This window comes from Prionailurus viverrinus, chromosome D3 (assembly GCF_022837055.1).
Source record: "Prionailurus viverrinus isolate Anna chromosome D3, UM_Priviv_1.0, whole genome shotgun sequence".
Lineage (NCBI taxonomy): Eukaryota > Metazoa > Chordata > Mammalia > Carnivora > Felidae > Prionailurus > Prionailurus viverrinus.
This window is the reverse complement of record NC_062572.1, coordinates 25,376,664-25,395,648: the sequence shown is the minus strand read 5'-3', so window position 1 is coordinate 25,395,648 and position 18,985 is coordinate 25,376,664. Positions and strand designations below refer to the sequence as shown.

Here is an 18,985-nt window from a genome sequence, read left to right as displayed (position 1 = left end):
TTAAAATTGGACAATTTTATGTTACATATATTGTACCACAATTAGAAAACTTTTGGTTTATACAAAAAGTCAAACTTAACCCTCCTCAAGAAAACAAAAGGAAAGAAAAGAAAAACAACTGACATGTTCAGTACTTTGTCTAAGCGCTTTGTCACATTTTCCCAAGTTTGTCTGTATAAGGTTTCTAAAAGGATTCAGAGGCCTTCCACAGAAATAAAGGTAGAGAACACAGAAGTCAGAATGGGTAGAAAGTCAGGAAAAGGCAATAAAACTCAGCATACAGACAGGCCGACTGTAAGGGCTGGCCCAGTTCCTTAAGGTGGCCAGGACACTGGGCTCTATGCTTCGTAGAGGACAGAGCAAAAGGAGCAGGGATCACTTTTAAAATTCCTAGACCTTTATATATATATATATACATATATATATATACACACACACACACACACACACACACACACACACACACACAATGGAGTATTACTCAGCAATCAAAAAGAATGAAATCTTGCCATTTGCAACTACGTGGATGGAACTAGGGGGTATTATACTAAGCGAAATTAGAGAAAGACAAATATCATATGACTTCACTCATGAGGACTTTAAGACAGAACATAAGGGAAGGGAAGCAAAAAGAATATAAAAACAGGGAGGGGGACAAAACATAAGAGACTCTTAAATAAGGAGAACAAACAGGGTTCCTGGAGGGGTTGTGGGCGGGGAGATGGGCTAAATGGGTAAGGGGCACCAAGGAATCCACTCCTGAAATCATTGTTGCACTACATGCTAACTAACTTGGATGTAAATTTAAAAAATAAAAAAAATTTACAAAAGGAATAATTTTGGGATAAAAAAATAAAAATAAAATAAAATTCCTAGACCTTCAAAAAATTTTTTTTAATGTTTACTTATTTTTTGGAGAGAGAGAGAACGCCCGTGTGAGTGAGGGAGTGGCAGAGAGAGAGGGAGACACAGAATCCAAAGCAGGCTCTGGGCTCCGAGCTGAACTCACAGACCGCGAGATCATGAATGACCTGAGCTGAACCCACTAAGCCACCCAGATCTTTTACATAAATTCCCAGATCTTTTAAATAAAAATATACCTACTCAGGAGAAATACACTCTTCCTGACACTGAGGCCTGAGACCAAATTTTCCAGTGAGTGCTCAGCAAGAGGACCACATACAGTAGCACAGTGTTCATTCCACACAACGCCGTGCCTGTCAAAAATCCAAGAGCAGGCTTACTACTGCTGCTATGTGCACTCCTCAGCGAGGAGCACATCGCACTGAAGAGGGGAAGGTGGCATGCAAGGACCAGCTTATGCTTTCTGGTGCTGGATTCTCAAAACAACGTCAGGAGGTGTATATCGTCATTTCCCTCTTACGGGTAAGGACTGAGGTGTAGAGAAAGGAAGCAACCTTGCTCAGTCAATGAAATAGCAAATGGCAGCACTGGGATTTGGTTCCAGTCTTTTTTTTTTTAACATAACATTTCAGAAAACAGGCCTCCTGTGAAGTGACTGCCACCTAAAAGAAAATCAGAGGGAAAGAGCTCACCGAGGGGGAGTGGCAATTAGGCAAATAAAAGGTGAGCCCCAACTTGACCCTCAGAGAAAAGCTTATACATTCAATAGCCATTTTCCACCAGCACTCCTTAAATTAGCTTCCCTGGATCCTCTGGAGCTGGTAGAAACACCACGACAGGTGATAGCCCATAAATGTAATAGTCTTTAGATTACCAAATTAACGGGAGGAGAGAAAATATACACAAGAGAACCCTCAGCAAGAAGCAGCCCTGGCGTCTTTAGAGGAACAAATAAAGGTAAACTCAATCTCACTTTGTAATTATATTATTGAATTTGGGTGGCAATAGCACTATCCTATCCCATCCAAATTTGCATAAGCATTTATAAGATACAATGTGCTGAGATTGCCGACAGACTATCTCAAAAGGAGAAACAGAAAATAGTGAAAGGATAACTTGAGAAGGTCATGAAAGAGTATCATTTTATATTTATGCTTATTTTTACATTTTCATTAATGATTTAAGGAAATACATTATATATAAGGACGTAAATATATCCACAGAAGTAGTTTAACTGATCTCTTGGTTGGTGAACATGAGTGAAATCATAAAAATAAAGTAAAACAGACTTATGAATTCAGTTAGCAGTATCAGCAACACTATAAAAAATCAAGTAAGTTTCAATATGGATAAATAGAACATATTTATGTGGGAACAGGGCATATTAACGTAGATTGGCCCTACCTTTAAAAATAATGAAATCTTAGGGCACCTGGGTGGTTCAGTCGATTGAGTGTCCAACTCTTGGTTTCAGCTCAGGTCATGATCTCACAGTTCCTGGGTTGGAGCCCCTGCTTGAGATGCTCACTCTCTCCCTCACTCCCTGCCCCTCCCCTGCACGTGCTCTCTCTCCCTCTCTCTCTCTCTCTCAAAATAAAAATAAACTTAAAAAAAAAAAAAAAGAAATCTTGAAACCTCCCCAAAAGACCAAACCACAGGGATGCTATGCACACCACTAGAGCTTTGTTTCCTTATAGAAGCACCTGGACTAGGGAGCTTTCTCTTTTGCATTTAAGAATTGTAAAAGAAGAAAACCAAAACCAGAAAAACGATGTAACAGATCAGACCTATATGTAAAGTGACCCAAACTGCACAGATACACAACAATGGCAGGAACTCAGAAAGCCGCAGGAGGCTAAAATAAACAGTGGGTAAAAAATGGGCAGCAAATGATGACAGATTTTGTGAATTGCAACCATATGACAAAAAGAGAGGTCATTAAGATGTGAAATGATGCACAGAACAACACCGTGCCAAGGAACAGCCTCTATAAAATGTTGATAAGAGAAGCCCACCTGGAATAAGTACAGGGGTAAAGGCAATGCTAAAAATAAATGAGATAAATCAAATCGCCTTAAGGAAAGAGAAGAAAATACTGAAGCGCTCCAGGCACCTGTAAGATGCGGCTTTCTCCAGGGTCAGCCTTAGGTCATTCGGTGTAAGATAGGAGAGAATGCAGCACAGAAAACCCTAAGGGGGACAGGACAGCAGCACTGAACTCTTTCTGGAAGTGCAGGAAGGTTTTCTTACATTTATCTAAACAAATTGCTTCAAAGGCAAAATGGTAAGTATGATTCTGCTGATCTCAACACATTCACTCCAATATTCTAAGGCAGCAGCAGAAACACCTCAGAATAAAGAAGTGATATCTTCAAGAACTGTATCTATATACATATATATATTCCATGTAAATGTATATATATGTATATATATCCCATGTAAATGTATATATATTCCATGTAAATTACTTGCAGAAGGATGTAGGGAGAGAATGAGAAAATGCCAGAAAATGGCAAGGAGAGACAGATTGATTTTTGTTGTTGTTGTCCACTTCCCCCACCCGCCCCAAGCCCTGGAGCTCCAAAGCGCATCTGTTCTAAGTCAGAGTTTATTAACAGCAGGTCCCCCAGTGGGAGAAGCCATTAGGTTCCTACAAGCTAAGACTCAGCTTTGTATGGGGTTATAAAATCACATGAGGAGAGATTTCCTTATCACTTTTTTTCTAAAACATGAAATATTCAACTTTCAGGAAAACATTTTTTATAGCTATGAATTGCCCAGAGACGGAGTACCATTTAGTTCATCAAACTTTTACTTAGCTTTTATTTTGAGCCAAATAGTGTATGAGCCAGTATATTAAAACTATATAATGCCACAAACATTTTCAAAACTAGATGTCTAATGACACTGCCATCAAAAATTTTAGGTTCATTCAGAAACGTACCATTTCAGAGACAAAATAAAGTTCTGCCTGACATAATCTAATATGGAATATTATTCGCTGTCTACTATTTGCCACCAATCTGCCTCAGTGTATCTATCACTGCAAAGATGACTATTGGTGTACCCTTTCAGCCTAATCTGTCCAAGAGCTCATTCAGCAAAAATCCATGTTTCTCAGAGTGAAGTCAATCGGTTTGGGGCCTTAGAACTCCTCCAACCTTTGATACTGGTTCCAATCCACTGTTTTTCCAGAATACCAATTGGTATAAAACAGAAGTAACAACAGGAGAAAACCATGTAAACTAGTGTCTGTCTTTTCTCTTTCCTTTTAATTCAACATAGTTTTTTCATGTTCCTCTGAAAAACGTTAGACATAGCCTACAGTTAGGTCCGTTATTTCCTTTTATGCAATGTTAGAATATCTAATATCTTCTCTCATTTATTTCTAGATGGCATATTGGTCCAACTAAGCAAATCAATTTACTACTAGAGGTGTTGTGATTTAGAGGTACGAAATCTCAGAACTATTTTTTAAAAAAGTATTCTTTGGATAACCCTGAAATCCAGAAAAGTTAATTCACTCACCCTAGTCATAAAGTTAGTTTATGAAAAATTTGAAAATATAATCCAGGTCCATAAGCTTCTGCACGAGTGTTCTTACCACCATCCTGTTCTGCCTCATTAACACCAGCCATGGACAGTGATTCTTGATCTTCCTTTGTGTAAAATATCCAATCTTGGCCAAAGCAATAACCTACCAATTCTCAATGTCCAAAGTCTTCAAAGGCTAGGAATGTCCTACTTTAAATTAGTGTCAGACCAAACACTTTCATCATATTTACCTCTCATGGGAGATTTCATGGCCGCTTCTACCATCCCCACCAGAAGCTGGAGACTCTTGGGGTCCTGAGCCAGTCCAGATGCAAAGGCTGCCAGGGCATCGGCATGACGTCCGAGGTACTGGAGGGCAACACCCTGTCGGAAGTATGCCTGGGAAGAAAGAAAAGATAATGCGCGTTTTACTTATATACTATGCTCCAAGAAGGCTGATGGTGATTATTAGAAAACCTGGTCAGCAGACCTAAAACTGACATCATCTTGGTTCAAAAACCTACTAAATAGTTTGAAATCAATTCTGATTTCTTCCAGCATAATAAAATGTTAGCATACTTCTTTCAAGGAAATGATATTAAAACTTTCACTCTTTGGGGCTTCTGGCTGGCTCAGGTGGAAGAGCATGCAACTCTTTTTTTTTTTAACAAAGTTTTTATTTTTTTTTTTCAACGTTTATTTATTTTTTGGGACAGAGAGAGACAGAGCATGAACGGGGGAGGGGCAGAGAGAGAGGGAGACACAGAATCGGAAACAGGCTCCAGGCTCTGAGCCATCAGCCCAGAGCCTGACGCAGGGCTCGAACTCACGGACCGCGAGATCGTGACCTGGCTGAAGTCGGACGCTTAACCGACTGCGCCACCCAGGCGCCCCTAACAAAGTTTTTTTTTAATGTTTATTTCTTTTTGAGAGAGAGAGAGAAATAGAGTGCGCACATGCACTTGAGCAAGCCTGAGTGGGAGAGGGGCAGACAGAGAGGGAAACAGAATCTGAAGGCTCAAACCCACAAACCGTGAGATCATGACCTGAGCCAAAGTCGGACACTTAACCGACTGAGCCACTCAGGCACCCACAGCATGCGACTCTTGATCTTGGGGTCATAAGTTCAAGCCCCACGTGGGGTGTAGAGATCACTGAAATAAATTTTAAAAACTTAAAAAATTTTTTAAACTTTCACTCTTGTCACTTCTAAAACATTTATTAATTTTATCACATTCTTTGGCATTTATTTACAAATCCCTTTTAATGTTTTTTTGATAATTTTTAAAATATATTTTAGCCCGCCTTTAAGCTCCTCAAAGTCAAGGTGTTTGGAAATTTTTTTACATCTCACCAAAGTATCTGGTACAGTGCAAGATAAATGAGAGACACTCAAATTCTGATTATTTCAAATTTTCCTCTTTTCTATAATTAAAGGGAAAAATCAATGTGTGATGGTTATTAAGATAATTTTAATAATGAGTGCTATAATATAGCTACATTTAATGTGGTGTTTCAGACATAATATTTAAAAGCTGTTATCTATGTATGCTTTGCTTAGAAACAAAATAAGATTACTGGCCTTTGTGTTCTTTAATTGGATTAGTTTGAAAAACTAGTATTATCAATTCTGATTAGAAGAAAACATCCTTCCTTCCAGCTAATTGCAAAAAGGGCGAGAAAATTAATAAAATATTTAAATTTTAGAATAGTCTTAAGAACATGCAGTTTGTTTTCAAGCACACAGAGTCAAAAGAAGTAAAGAACCAAAATGTTACTAGTATATAACCAGGTAAGGACCTTGTACCTGATTAAATGATACATAAAAATGACATTAATGGCTCACCTAGGGGACTCAGTCAGTTGAGTGTCTGATTTCGGCTCAGGTCACAGAGCCTGCTTCAGATCCTCTGTCCTCCTCTCTCTTGGCCCCTCCCCTACTCATGCTCTCACTCAAAAATTAATAAAAACATTAAAAAAAAAATTAGGGCACCTCGGTGGCTCAGTCAGTTAAGCATCCAACTTCGGCTCAGGTCACAATCTCACAGTTCGTGAGTTCAAGCCTCGTACCGGGCTCTGTGCTGACAGTGTGGAGCCTGCTCGGGATTCTTTTTCTCTCCCTCTTTCTCTGCCCCTCCCCAAGTTGCGTTTTCTCTTTTTCTCTCTCAAAATAAATAAACTTAAAAACATGTTCTAAATGACATTAATATATTCATGGCCTATATGGCATCTGTTTCTAAAATACCTGGCCTCCTATTTAACTTAAATACTCTTCTAATATTATATGTTTGTAACACAAATTTAACTCTTTCAGTCCAATACACTTTGAAATTGTCACTAATTATATTCATGGGATCTAAATGAAGCTTCAAACAACTCCTAAAACTATCACTCAATAAACTTAATACATAATTTTATAATTTTGTATATTACATACACACTGAGATCTCTCGCACTTATCATGTTTATAAAACATACGTACTTGCCTTATCTCATTTCATTTTTATAACTACTCTTTGAAGTAATTTAAGACAGGTAATACTATTAAGTGTTTCTATTAAGAAACAATCCATAAACAGAATGAATCCTCAATTATGGGCTATTCAGAGTCCTATTAGTTTAAACTACCAGCAGCTGTTAAAACTCAGACCCTAGTACGACAATAACCTGTAAATGCACTTTCATTACTAATTCATAAGATCATTTCCTTTCAATGGACTCAGCCACTGTTTTAATCTTTAATGTGTTTATAGATATTTTTCACTACACTTTGCACATCACATTTTAGGTGATTTCTAGAATCCAACAGGCAATATATAACATATAGGAATTGAATAATATTATATTGAATAATAAAATATTTAAAATATTTATTGGACTCCCCTTGCATTCTGTTGGTGATTTTGTATTCTTTTTGTGGTTCTTTTCTCATTAACTAATAATCAGAATAGTTAATTTTATTGTGTACTTTCTCTGTGTTAGGTACACTGTGTGAAATTCTTTTTATTCAATCACAGTAACCCACACTCTATGTCTTATCATCATCAAGTGAACTCCATAGTGGCATTTCTGTCACAAAAGTATAGAGAACTAATTTTTATTCAGCAGCTATTTGTACATGCAATGAATATATGTACATGCAATGAATATTCCAAATAAAAACAGCTATAGTTTAGCTTTAATGCAGCATTTGTAGAAAATGTAAACTAGGGGCGCCTGGGTGGCGCAGTCGGTTAAGCGTCCGACTTCAGCCAGGTCACGATCTCGCGGTCCGTGAGTTCGAGCCCCGCGTCAGGCTCTGGGCTGATGGCTCAGAGCCTGGAGCCTGTTTCCGATTCTGTGTCTCCCTCTCTCTCTGCCCCTCCCCCGTTCATGCTCTGTCTCTCTCTGTCCCAAAAATAAATAAACGTTGAAAAAAAAAAAATCTTTAAAAAAAAAAAAAAAGAAAATGTAAACTAAAATAAGTATACTTATTTATATAATATATATACATGTATATATGCCAAATACCTGTAAATTATAATTATTTATGGAAAGAGATAAAAATCTCTGTGGTTATTGATTTCAGGTATATATTTTAAGAAACAAAAATCTATTATGGTAATCATTTCAATTACAGTTACAATACCTGTAAATCAAATCATGCTTTGTACACCTTAAACTTATAGTGCTGTTATTTCAGTGAAGTTGGGGGGAGAAAAACACACAAAAATCCTATAGCAGTCTCGATGAATTCTGATAGCTTCTTGTATATTTAAAACAAAACATTATCATTCATTACTTCACCGAAAGAACAACCGATTTCCCTGTCAGACAATGAAATCATTTATCTATTCTGTGTAGGTAAGCAAAGTCCAGTGTTAAATGTAAGTTATGGTCTCAAGTTTTACACAGTAGTTACAAAAAAGAAGAGTATGCATGTTTTGTTTTCTTAGGGCACTCAAAAATAAGATGAGAAAAAGTATGACTTGGCCATACTGCCCACAGCCTGGCTTCTTTTCTTTAGAAGGTTTCGAAAAGAGATGTAAGAGAGAAGACTTAAAGGTCTCTCTTATGCCCCTCCAGAATCCCCAACTCAACTTTATAAGATTTCCTCAGTGAAAAGCTTAAAAGTTGTATCCCTGTCAAGACATAAGCACAATTAGTCCAAACTCATAGATTTGTTGGACTCCCCCAACTTTTTTCTATACGATATTCATTGCAGGTACATATGTTCATATATTCATTGTATGTACAAATAGCTGCTGAATAAAAATTAGTTCTCTATACTTTTGTGAGAGAAATGCTACTATGGAGTTCACTTGATGATGATAAGACATAGACTGTGGGTTACTGTGATTGAATAAAAAGAATTTCGCAGTTTGCCTGACACAGAGTAAGTACACAATAAAATTAGCTATTCTGATTATTAGTTAATGAGAAAAGAACGACAAAAAGAACACATAATTACAGACCAACAGAATATAAGGGGAGTCCAATAAATATTTTAAATATTTTATTGTTCAATATCATTCAATTCCTATCAATGCTTCATTCACTTCTCTCCTTGTTCCCTAAAAGACTGTCTGCAACTGGGAACCCACTGCTCCCAGACCAAATTTGAACCACCTGACTAAAACAAATCAGTATTATCAGGTCTTGGGAGATGTAGCGGCCACCCACAGGATCCTATGCCAGTCTTTTTCAAAGCAAAGGTCAAGATGTGCTGAGATCCACAGGATTTCCCACAGCTTCAAGAAAACTCATGTGATCTGCTGTAGCCCATCTGCTTCTTCCCTACTGGTCCCTGCTACTACTTTTTCTCTTACCATCACAGATTTCACAGGAAGCTGCTTCATCTGGGAAAGGGGCAAATTTTTATCATTTGAGATTGAGTAGAGACAGTATATGGGCAGCAGCGAGGGAAGGTGGGGCCCAGGAAGCCAGGTCGAACACTTGATGTCTCAACAACCCCCTCACATACACCACATTCTGGCCAGCAGATGGAAAAGGAAGGGCAATGTGGATTCACTACTGAGAGCACCTATACCTGAGAACAATGGTTTTAACCTGAAGCTTTAGCTAAGAAGAGAAATTTGGAGGGAGTTGGTGAACACACGGGACTAAAAGTGGGATGCCTAGAGTTTCAAGTGTTGGCACTCATTCATTTCTTGTTGTTCATCACAAAGAACCCTCAATGATCAGTCCACACATGCCACTAAATGATCTCACAAATAATAAAAATACAGTTGGGTTACCAGAATAAGTTTCCATGCTTTCTTCCTTCCGTTAAATTCCCTAAAAATATATAGCATTAGGCACTGCGATGTGTACCACAAATACAAAGAAGCAGTCAGGGCTCCTACCTTCAAGCGATGCACAGTCTAGAGAGGAAGAATATGAAAAGCTCTAAATATCTTGACTGCTACCTTCAGTAACCACTTACTAATAGTAAGGGCTTGTAATATTTTAGCAATAATGAAAAAAATGTAACTAATGACCAAAGTCTTTATGCCCTGTTTTTAAAACTGTTGATACTTGCTTTTTTATTATGTGGCCATTCCTCTCATCTCAGAGAGTTTGCAATGGACTCAATGTTTGTGTCCCTCCATATTGCTATGTTGAAACCTAATCCCCATGGTGATGATATTTGGAGATGGAGTTTTAGGGAAGTGATTAGGTCATGTGAGTGGAGCCCCCCATGAATGTGATTAGCAAGCATCCTTATAAAAGAGATCCCAGAACTCGGTACCCCTTCTGCCATGTAAGAACACAGCAAGGAAACGGCCAGCTATTAACCAGGAAGTAGGCCCTTACTGGACACCTGACGTCACCTTGATCTTGGACTTCCAAGCAAGCAATAAATGTTTGTTGTTTAAGCCACCCAGTCTATGGTATTTTGTTATAGCAGTCCAGATGGACTAAAACAGGGTTAAAGTACAAATACTCAAAAACTAAACATGGGAAACAATAAGTTATTCACCCCTCAAGCACCCCTGGAGTTTGACCGTAAGCCTTTACTTCCAACATTCCATTTCTGGTTTCCAATTCTATTTTTTTTCTTTTTCTTTTCTTTTTTTTTTTTAATGTTTATTTATTTTTGAAAGAGAGAGAGACAGAGAGACAGAGTGTGAGCAGGGGAGGGGCAGAGAGAGAGGGAGACAGAGAAGCCAAAGCAGGCTCCAGGCTCTAAGCTGTCAGCACAGAACCTGACGTGGGGCTCAAACTCATGAGCTGTGAGATCACAACCTGGGCCGAAGCCAGACGCTTAACCGACTGAGCCACCCAGGCACCCCTAGTTTCCAATTCTAAAACATCACTGAACTCAGTAATAACATAACATCCTACTCTCCCACAGCTCAAATGAGTGATAAGGTAAATTACTATGCATGTAGGTTCATGTGTATATTCAGGACATAAAATATAGAACAAATACATGTAATATATAATGCTACACAAAATTAAGTGTGTTTGCTTACATGTACAATCTATTACTTGGTTCAATCATTCACAAATATTCTGCTTCAGTTTAATCTGTACTTTCTCATGTTATACTCTAATATTCCTAATCTGTCTTTCACTGTGTGAATTTGAACATTTTTACATTTTCTCAAGATTAAATAAGTCTATAACATGGTGATATACTTTCTAGCCAATCATACCACCTGCTACCACATCATCACCACCTTTTTCAACGATGTTTATAAATTGTGTAATTATTTTACTGAGTTTTCCTTTACTATTTTATTTAAAAATGAGTAGAAATAAGGAAAATAGAAATGCCAATTCTAGCTTTTTAAAAGGCAGCTGTATTAATCTATAATTTAACACAACTGGTTGAAAAATGAAAATGATTACAGGGTGCCAAAAGCAGAAAAACTTTCACATCCCTGGATGTACACGGTACAACTAAGTACGGTTTTGTTGTGATGGCAAAGAATAAAACCAGGGACTATGTAAAAATGATTCTTGAAAGGAAAGGCCTGATTTGATATTTTATTTTTTAGTTATCTAGGAATGAACACTTTCCACTCACTGAACCTGTCAATCTCTAGTTTAGTATTGTCCTACTTAATATTTTATATATTTGACTTTTATATACTTCTCCAGGAATGCTTTGTATGGGAAAATAAAAGACTATTACCTAAAAGATATGCATATGAGCAAAATGTAAATATGCACACATCACCGACCATAAAATCATATAATATAAATTACACATGATATCACATAAAACTGTGATATATAAAAATGAAGGCACAGGACCCATATCCTTACTTAGTTTTCACCACCTTACATCATAGATACCCATATGGATACATACATGCACATTAATTTTGTTATGTATATTGTTGTGTAAGTTTCCCTTAGACAAAGGGAGAGAATACTAGAATTTCTTGCAGTAATATAACTGTTCTCTGTACTATCTAATAATGGTAGCCACTAGCCAGCCACACTTGGCCACTGAGCACTTGAAATGTGCCTAAAGTGACTAAGAAATTAAAGTTTAAATTTTATTTCATTTCAATTACTTTAAATTTAAATAGCTACAAGTGGCTAGCGGCTACTGCATTGGACAACGCAGTTCTAAAATTAGGTCCTCCTCTAGCAACAGACCTCCAAAGACAAATCTACACTGCAAGTTGAAAGGGGAGATATTAGGGGCACCTGGGTCGCCTATTGGTTGAGCGTCCAACTCTTGATTTCAGCTCAGATCACCATCTCTGGGTCATGGAATCAAGCCTCACATCGGGCTCTGCCTGCTTAAGATTCTCTCTCTCTCCCCCTCTGTCCCTTTCCCCACTCGTGCTCTATCTAAAATAAAAAGAAAAAAGAAAGGGGAGATATTAAACAAGACTAATAACTACTGAACTAAAGCTCTGAATGAGAGCTATGTGCCTTACTCCCAAGGCACCTGTGGTGGAAGAGAAAGGACTCATTAGGCTCTCTGGAATCCTATCCTGATTACTTTTTAGCTGTGTGCCTTTGGCCAGGGCACTTAATGTAACTTCACCAAACTTCATGTTTCATTTCCACTTATAGAGAAGATAATAATGATGACCTCAAAGTGTTGTAACAATGACTGCTGACTGATACCACAAGAAATATAAAACACAAGTAGCTACTTTTTAAAAAGTTGAACTGAATTTCTCACTAACCTTCCTCTTATTTGGTATTTGCTGTTTAATCAAGTGGCTCATCTGCTTCACCATCTTTTTTTTTTTTTAACTTTTTTTTTATTACTTATTTTTGAGAGACAGAGAGGGAGCATGAGCAGGGGAGGGGCAGAAAGAAAGGGAGACACAGAATCTGAAGGGAGGCTCCAGGCTCTGTCAGCACAGAGCCTGACACGGGGCTAGAACCCACAAACCATGACATCATGACCTGAGCCCAAGTCGGATGCTTAACCGACTGAGCCACCCAGGCGCCCCTGATTCACCAGCTTTTGATCAGAAATCACCTTCGGTGAAGTGGGTGAGGGACTGATAAAAATCAGGCATAAAACAAAAATAAGTGATCATAATGATCACCTTGAGTCACTAGGAAAATAGTTATGCTTGGCATCTTCTGTTTAAGAAGCCTGTAAAGTAGGAAATGCATTTGAAGGAAATTTTAAAATCGTAAGTGTTTTTAAAAATGTTCACACTTTGGGGTGCCTGGGTGGCTCAGTTGGTTAAGCATCCAACTCTTGATTTTCGCTCAGATCTCGATCTCATGACCTCAAAGCCATGAGATGGAGCCCGGCATGGGGAGCCTGCTTAAGATTGTCTCTCTCCCTCTCCTCTGCCCCTCGCACATTCCCACTCCTTCTCACTCACTTTCATTCTCTCTCACACAAAAAAATAAAACGTTTACACTTTGGCAGTTGATTGCGTAAGCTTCAATTTTCTAGTAAATTCATTATTTGGGAAAACATCATATGCAGTTTAAATAAGGTCCATCGACCCAGGTGAAAAAGAAAGAGGTGGCAGAAAACAGATGACCAAAAAAATCTATCTATAGAAACATGAAACAGTCTTCCAGAGACTTTACACTGATAACACTGATGAGAATTACAAGGTGTTGTAAGGCCCAAGCCTGACACCTATTTTAGAATTAATGAGAGCCCCGCCTTGCTATAAGCAGTCCCGCCACTGTACATCATCATTAAGTTCTACGGCATATAAGTAGGTGTTTTATTTCCCCCCAGTTTTTCTGGTTATTTGTTGAACTGCTAATCCTGTACCCCGCACAGGGCTAGGTGCTTTCCATAGTTTATCACTAACCCTCATGCTATCTTGCAAGAAGTTCCTATAAATACCTTTTGCCCAAAAGAGGTGGTTATGAAACTTGCCCCAAATCACACAGTTACAAAGCGAGACAGACCCACTGCCAAACTATTTCTCTTTCCAGTATTCCACACTACCTCTTTGATAAGAGAATTAATGGTGTGCAATTAACCTCTAAATCAAGGTTTTTGTCTGGGACTCTTATGCTCACAAAATTCACTCTATGGAGGCAGAAATGAAGGAAAATCAGAAATGACACAGAAAATTTATGAACATGAATATTTAATCTCTATTCCATTAGCAACCGTTGATTGTAGAACAATTTTTAATGAATTGAATGGAGGAAAAATTCATTTCATTAACCTTTCATATAAATGTATTATTATTGAACCAAACAGGCCACTGTACTTGCAACTCAGTTCGATGTTAATTAGATTACAAGCATGAGGCTTTAAATCATCAAGAAACAAAAGGAGCCATCAGCAAGCTTCTCAGCCAATGCTTGTTTGTTTGCTGGCTGAAATGGATTTCTACCTGCAATACAATTTGCTAGGCTTCTTTTATTTTCTGACATTTTCAAGTGAATTTTCTCTTACTTCTGTCTGCTGACACTTTATATTAAAAGTAAAAATAAAAATAAAGAAAACCCTGAGAATCAGCAAAGAACACATTCTTCATGTAGCAATATGTTTTACCTGCTCAGCTGGGAGTAATCATTCCTATCTCTCCAGAAAACTACACTTCTATTTTTTACTAGTCTGCCTGATTATATGCTGAAAGCACATGCAAGAGATTGGAAGCTATTTTAGCAAACACCATTATTGAGTTTGCAACCCAGAGTCAGAGGCCCAAATGGCCTAAACATAATGTTCTAACCAAATCTGCAGCTGTGAATTGTTTTTCTCCCCAACATCGGCTCTGGGTTCATTTAATATCAATTTCTAAAGGAAATCGTCTCTCAGTCCTGATTGTTTCATATTGTATCAGCTATTTCCCCAAATTAATTTTTAACTAATTGTATCAAAAGTGTTAAGGTAAAAAAATTACAAGGAAATCCTATTTTAAAAATAAATTAGAAATCTGATAAGAAGTTAAAGAAAAGATGAAATGACAACCAGGAGTTAAATAACTAAGTAGGTGTCATTTTCTAGTGTTGGAGGGACTCCCAATGTTAATGTTTATGTCAGATTATAAAACGTGTGTACCATCATCTGGAGTTTCTCTTCTAAGCTTTAAAAATAAACAGTGAAAGAAGTCTGAGGTCCCTTAGAGCAATGGTTCTGAACTTTCCATATCTTGTGCGCCTTCACTCTATGGGTGTGGCATAGGAGGGGTGTAAAATCATGCCAAGAAGAAAACCAGAGAATTTCCTGAACATTCTCCAAGAAATCATCTGGCTTTCACATGAGTTCTATGCCCCTACCCTACCAATTCTCAATTAATCCTGGAACACAGAGTTTGTGTGCCTTCACACACACAGCCTGCTCCTGGGGAATGTGCTAAGACCAGAAGCAAAACGGAAACAAAACAGTGGTGGACAGAGAGAATGGTGGGTGTGGAAAAACAGTGAAGCTAACGATGTGGGAATTAAAAAAGACTGAATTCTCACCTACTTATTGAAAAAAAAAAACAAAAACAGTTGGCATGTCACCTACCATAATGTAGCTATACCTAAACCATGCCAGATTAATGGGAATGCGTTCCTTCCAGAAAGCAGCCTAACAGAAATGACTACCATAAGTGCTGTGTATTGGGATATAGGAGTTCTACCTAAGGTTTCTGTGAGCACATGAAACTCCACCATCAGTAACTCACTCCATAATTTTTCTATCAACCCTTGTTTTTCTCATAAAATTATAACTTAAATGGGAGTCCATAGCATTCTACCATGGAGAAAGGCAAAGCTATACAATGCCATAACACATCTCCTGAAACGTCACATTTATTTGAAGTTTCTGGGAGAGAATTTTTTAAATTAATGACCTTTATTTTTAGAGCAGTTGTAGATTCACTGCAAAATTGAATGAAAATTACAAAGAATTCCCATATAAGCATTGTTCTGACACACTCAGGACTTCCCCCACTATCAGCATCCTGCCCCATAGTGGTACTTTTTTTTTTAAAACAATCAATGGGGAATTATTTTTATATGAGAAATTCTAGAAGAAAATGAAGAACTCACATAATTTCTTAAAAAGGAAAACATAAAGAAATGCCCATCTCTACTCTGCTGACAGTCCTAATCCCTGGAAGAACCCCTCTCTTCTGACTTGAGATGTTTGGCAAAGCAAAATTTGAGAAGCACTGCAAACACTACAGGCAACCTAACCTTTGTAATGGCTTCGGCTGCTAGCTCACAGGAGGAGTCTCCAGAAAAGAGTAGGTATTCGGGAAAGGGACATAAAGAAGGTGACATGAGCAAGGGGTGAGAGCAGAGCTGAAAGTAAGAATACACGCCCTCAAAAGGCTTGCACAGGATTTCACTCGTGTTTTTCTAAATGACAAACTTCGCTGCCTCTATCTTTCCCCTTCCTACGTTATATAATCTTTCCACATTGGTGCATGTGTGTTCAGGCAGCACATAGCACAATGAAAAACAAAAAAAAGGAAAATGTCTGCCTTTTGATACTTACTACAAATACTTACTTACTTACTTTTGATACTTACTACAAATACTTACTACAAAAATGTAACTGTACACTTTATATCTTTTCAAAAGAGAAGGGGGTTCCATTTCTAGGCAACATGGAGTAAGCATCCAGTATTTCCCACTGAATACAACTACAACCTAGAAAGACTTTATGGAACAGCTGAGGACTCTGAACGGTAAACGGTAGCTGATGAATTAAGGAAAGAGTCCAGAATTCAAAGTAGTACCAAACCAGCAATGGGTTTTCCATTTTGTTTTGTTTATCCTTCCCATCTGGTATTACCTGGCTTGGATTCAAAAGCAGCTCAAAATAAGGAAGTACTCATTGGATTCAAACAGAAAACACTCCAAAAAAAGTCTCTTCCATCTGGTCAAAGAAGCAAAAAAGAGGACTCCTGAGGGTAAGAGTGGAGAAAATCCTGTGTTTTAAATCCTCTTTCCATTCTTTCCCAGTCTAACACTCCAGGCAAGTAACAAGGGATAGCAATAGTTGCTGGACAGGCAGCCCAAATTTTGATGAAGGGGACCCTTTCCTCTGGTCACAAGAGCTATGGTCCCATGAGTACAGGATGAGTCCCAATGTGTTTTTTTTTTTTTCCTCTGTCTCTCTCTGCCCTCTTACTATTTGATGCTTCATATAGAAGTAATGATGGGATATGCCTGGCAAAGCAGGGAAAGTCCCAGTTTGGGCTCGAGGATGGGAAGGGAGGTGGACAGCCAGAGAGCTGGGAAGTGTCAAGGAGATCAGATGATAGGAGGGAGCTTTTGAGAGGTGTTATGGATCTGACCCTAAATATCATACCAAAGGCTTTGAGAACAAAACTCCAGGATATAAACTACCACCTAGTTCTCAGACTGGCCAACAGGTGATAGATACATACAAAAAGAAAGGTCCTAGTAGAACTTGAAAGGTTCTGAAAACTTAACTTGACATTGGAACCAAAGTCCATAAAACATGGGTCAGGGCTTATACCCTAAACCTAACCAATTGTCAATTGTTTATTAAAACGAAACAACAAAAAACTCCATGAGCTAATCTAGCTTTCCCCTTAGAAAAGAAAATGGCTTTTATTTTATGGTTGGAAAAACTAAGGTAAAAAGGTTCAAGTTCATAGTGCCGTCCTCCGAGCACATTACCCCTGTGAACAGGCAGTTCTTTTTTGCACATACTATTTACAGAGACTTTAATCCTGAAAGGGTTTATGCCAGGGATTCAGGTTTCCCATTTTCTTTCTTTGTTTTTGTTTTCTTAGGTAGTTATTTATGTGACTGTCCTCCTAACTAAATGGACCAATCTGGGCATAAACCATTTTCTCATTTTCTCTGCTTATAGAAAGGAATGGTTTATTTCAGCACTACAGATAACATCTTGAAGTCTCAGGAGGATGACAAATTGAAACAGTCTCTTTCTTGCCTAACATTTCTTACCCAAGAGTCAAGTGATGATGTTAAGGAACAAACCTCTCTTCTCCTGACAATTTGCACTTATTTTCTTAATAGCCCTGCTAAGATTCAATGAATTTCAGTTTGCTTAGAGCCTACTTAGTGCCTGCCAACAGGCACAGGAAGCTCTCATTCATCAGCATAATAGTCCTTTCCGTGATGCATTCCTATTGAAATTATGGCAGCAATTCCAAAAAAGAAACATCAGAGATGGGGCAAATGAATTCCCTTTCAAAAAGAGCCATCAGAAAAGCATAGCACTTCCTACATAACTAGAAACTTAAAACATTATTTTGATTGAGAAATGTTCAGAAATTTCATTCAGGTTATCACTTAAATGTAATATACATATCAAATATGATCAACATAATATCAAATACCTATTCAATGGGATTATCTATATTTTACAAAATCATCTGAAAACAGGCACAACCACCAAAACAACTACATAACTCTATTAATAAACCTAGGTCTTGGTAATCGTGCACCAACAGTAACATTCACAGTCAACTGGTGCCTGGATTGGCTAAACAGTTCCAGATTAACGCTCTTCTTTGACCTGGTACGGTCACTTGCACCACATCACTCTGGTATGCCATTGGACGCGTAGCTTTTGTTGGAACAACGATGGATTCTGCATCTCTCCCGAATGTTACAAGTTGCTAAACTGGAAGTTCCCTCTATCATTTAAGCTCTCTCTGAAACTTTTAGACTGAAATATTTTCTAGTATCATTCATTGACAAGTTTCAAACTGCAGAATCAAAATGATTTCACATTTTTTATTAATTTAATCGTTCATGGGTTTTTTCTGTAACTCTATCACCTTTTATCAAAAATGTGTTCTCCACCTACTGTGTATAAATGAATTCAGTGCTACAGGGGTATATAAGAAGAGATCATTAATCTCAGCTTTCAGAAAGCAAATAATCAACCTGGGGAGATATATAAAAACTGCACATGAAATAATTAAGGAATTATTTCAAAGCAACATATAAACAAGTGCATGGAAAAACTGAATAGGGGTCTTCCCCAACTTACAAAGGGATTGTCTTCTAAAACTTAACTTTTGAGTCAGTTACTCAGCATGTTTTAAGCATTTTCACCATAAAAAGAAATTATCCTCTAAAGTATGGTTATATTACCCAGCCAGTTCATAATGATCTACTTCAAACAAAATGTCACTGGACCACAGGACTAGCAATATTAAGGTAAGGATCAGAAATGAAATTGATATGTGTTAGTATG

At 37.8% G+C, this 18,985-nt stretch overlaps 1 protein-coding gene across 6 annotated transcripts in view; it reads right to left on the bottom strand.

The window, feature by feature from the left end:
- Nucleotides 1–18,985, bottom strand: part of TTC28 (tetratricopeptide repeat domain 28) — a 635,539-nt gene that overhangs the window by 309,661 nt on the left and 306,893 nt on the right. For all 6 annotated transcript variants that reach the window (XM_047827138.1, XM_047827139.1, XM_047827140.1 and 3 more), the window contains one exon: nt 4,650–4,797. In XM_047827138.1, the coding sequence (XP_047683094.1) occupies nt 4,650–4,797 (148 nt within the window). The remainder of the gene's footprint in view (nt 1–4,649; nt 4,798–18,985) is intronic.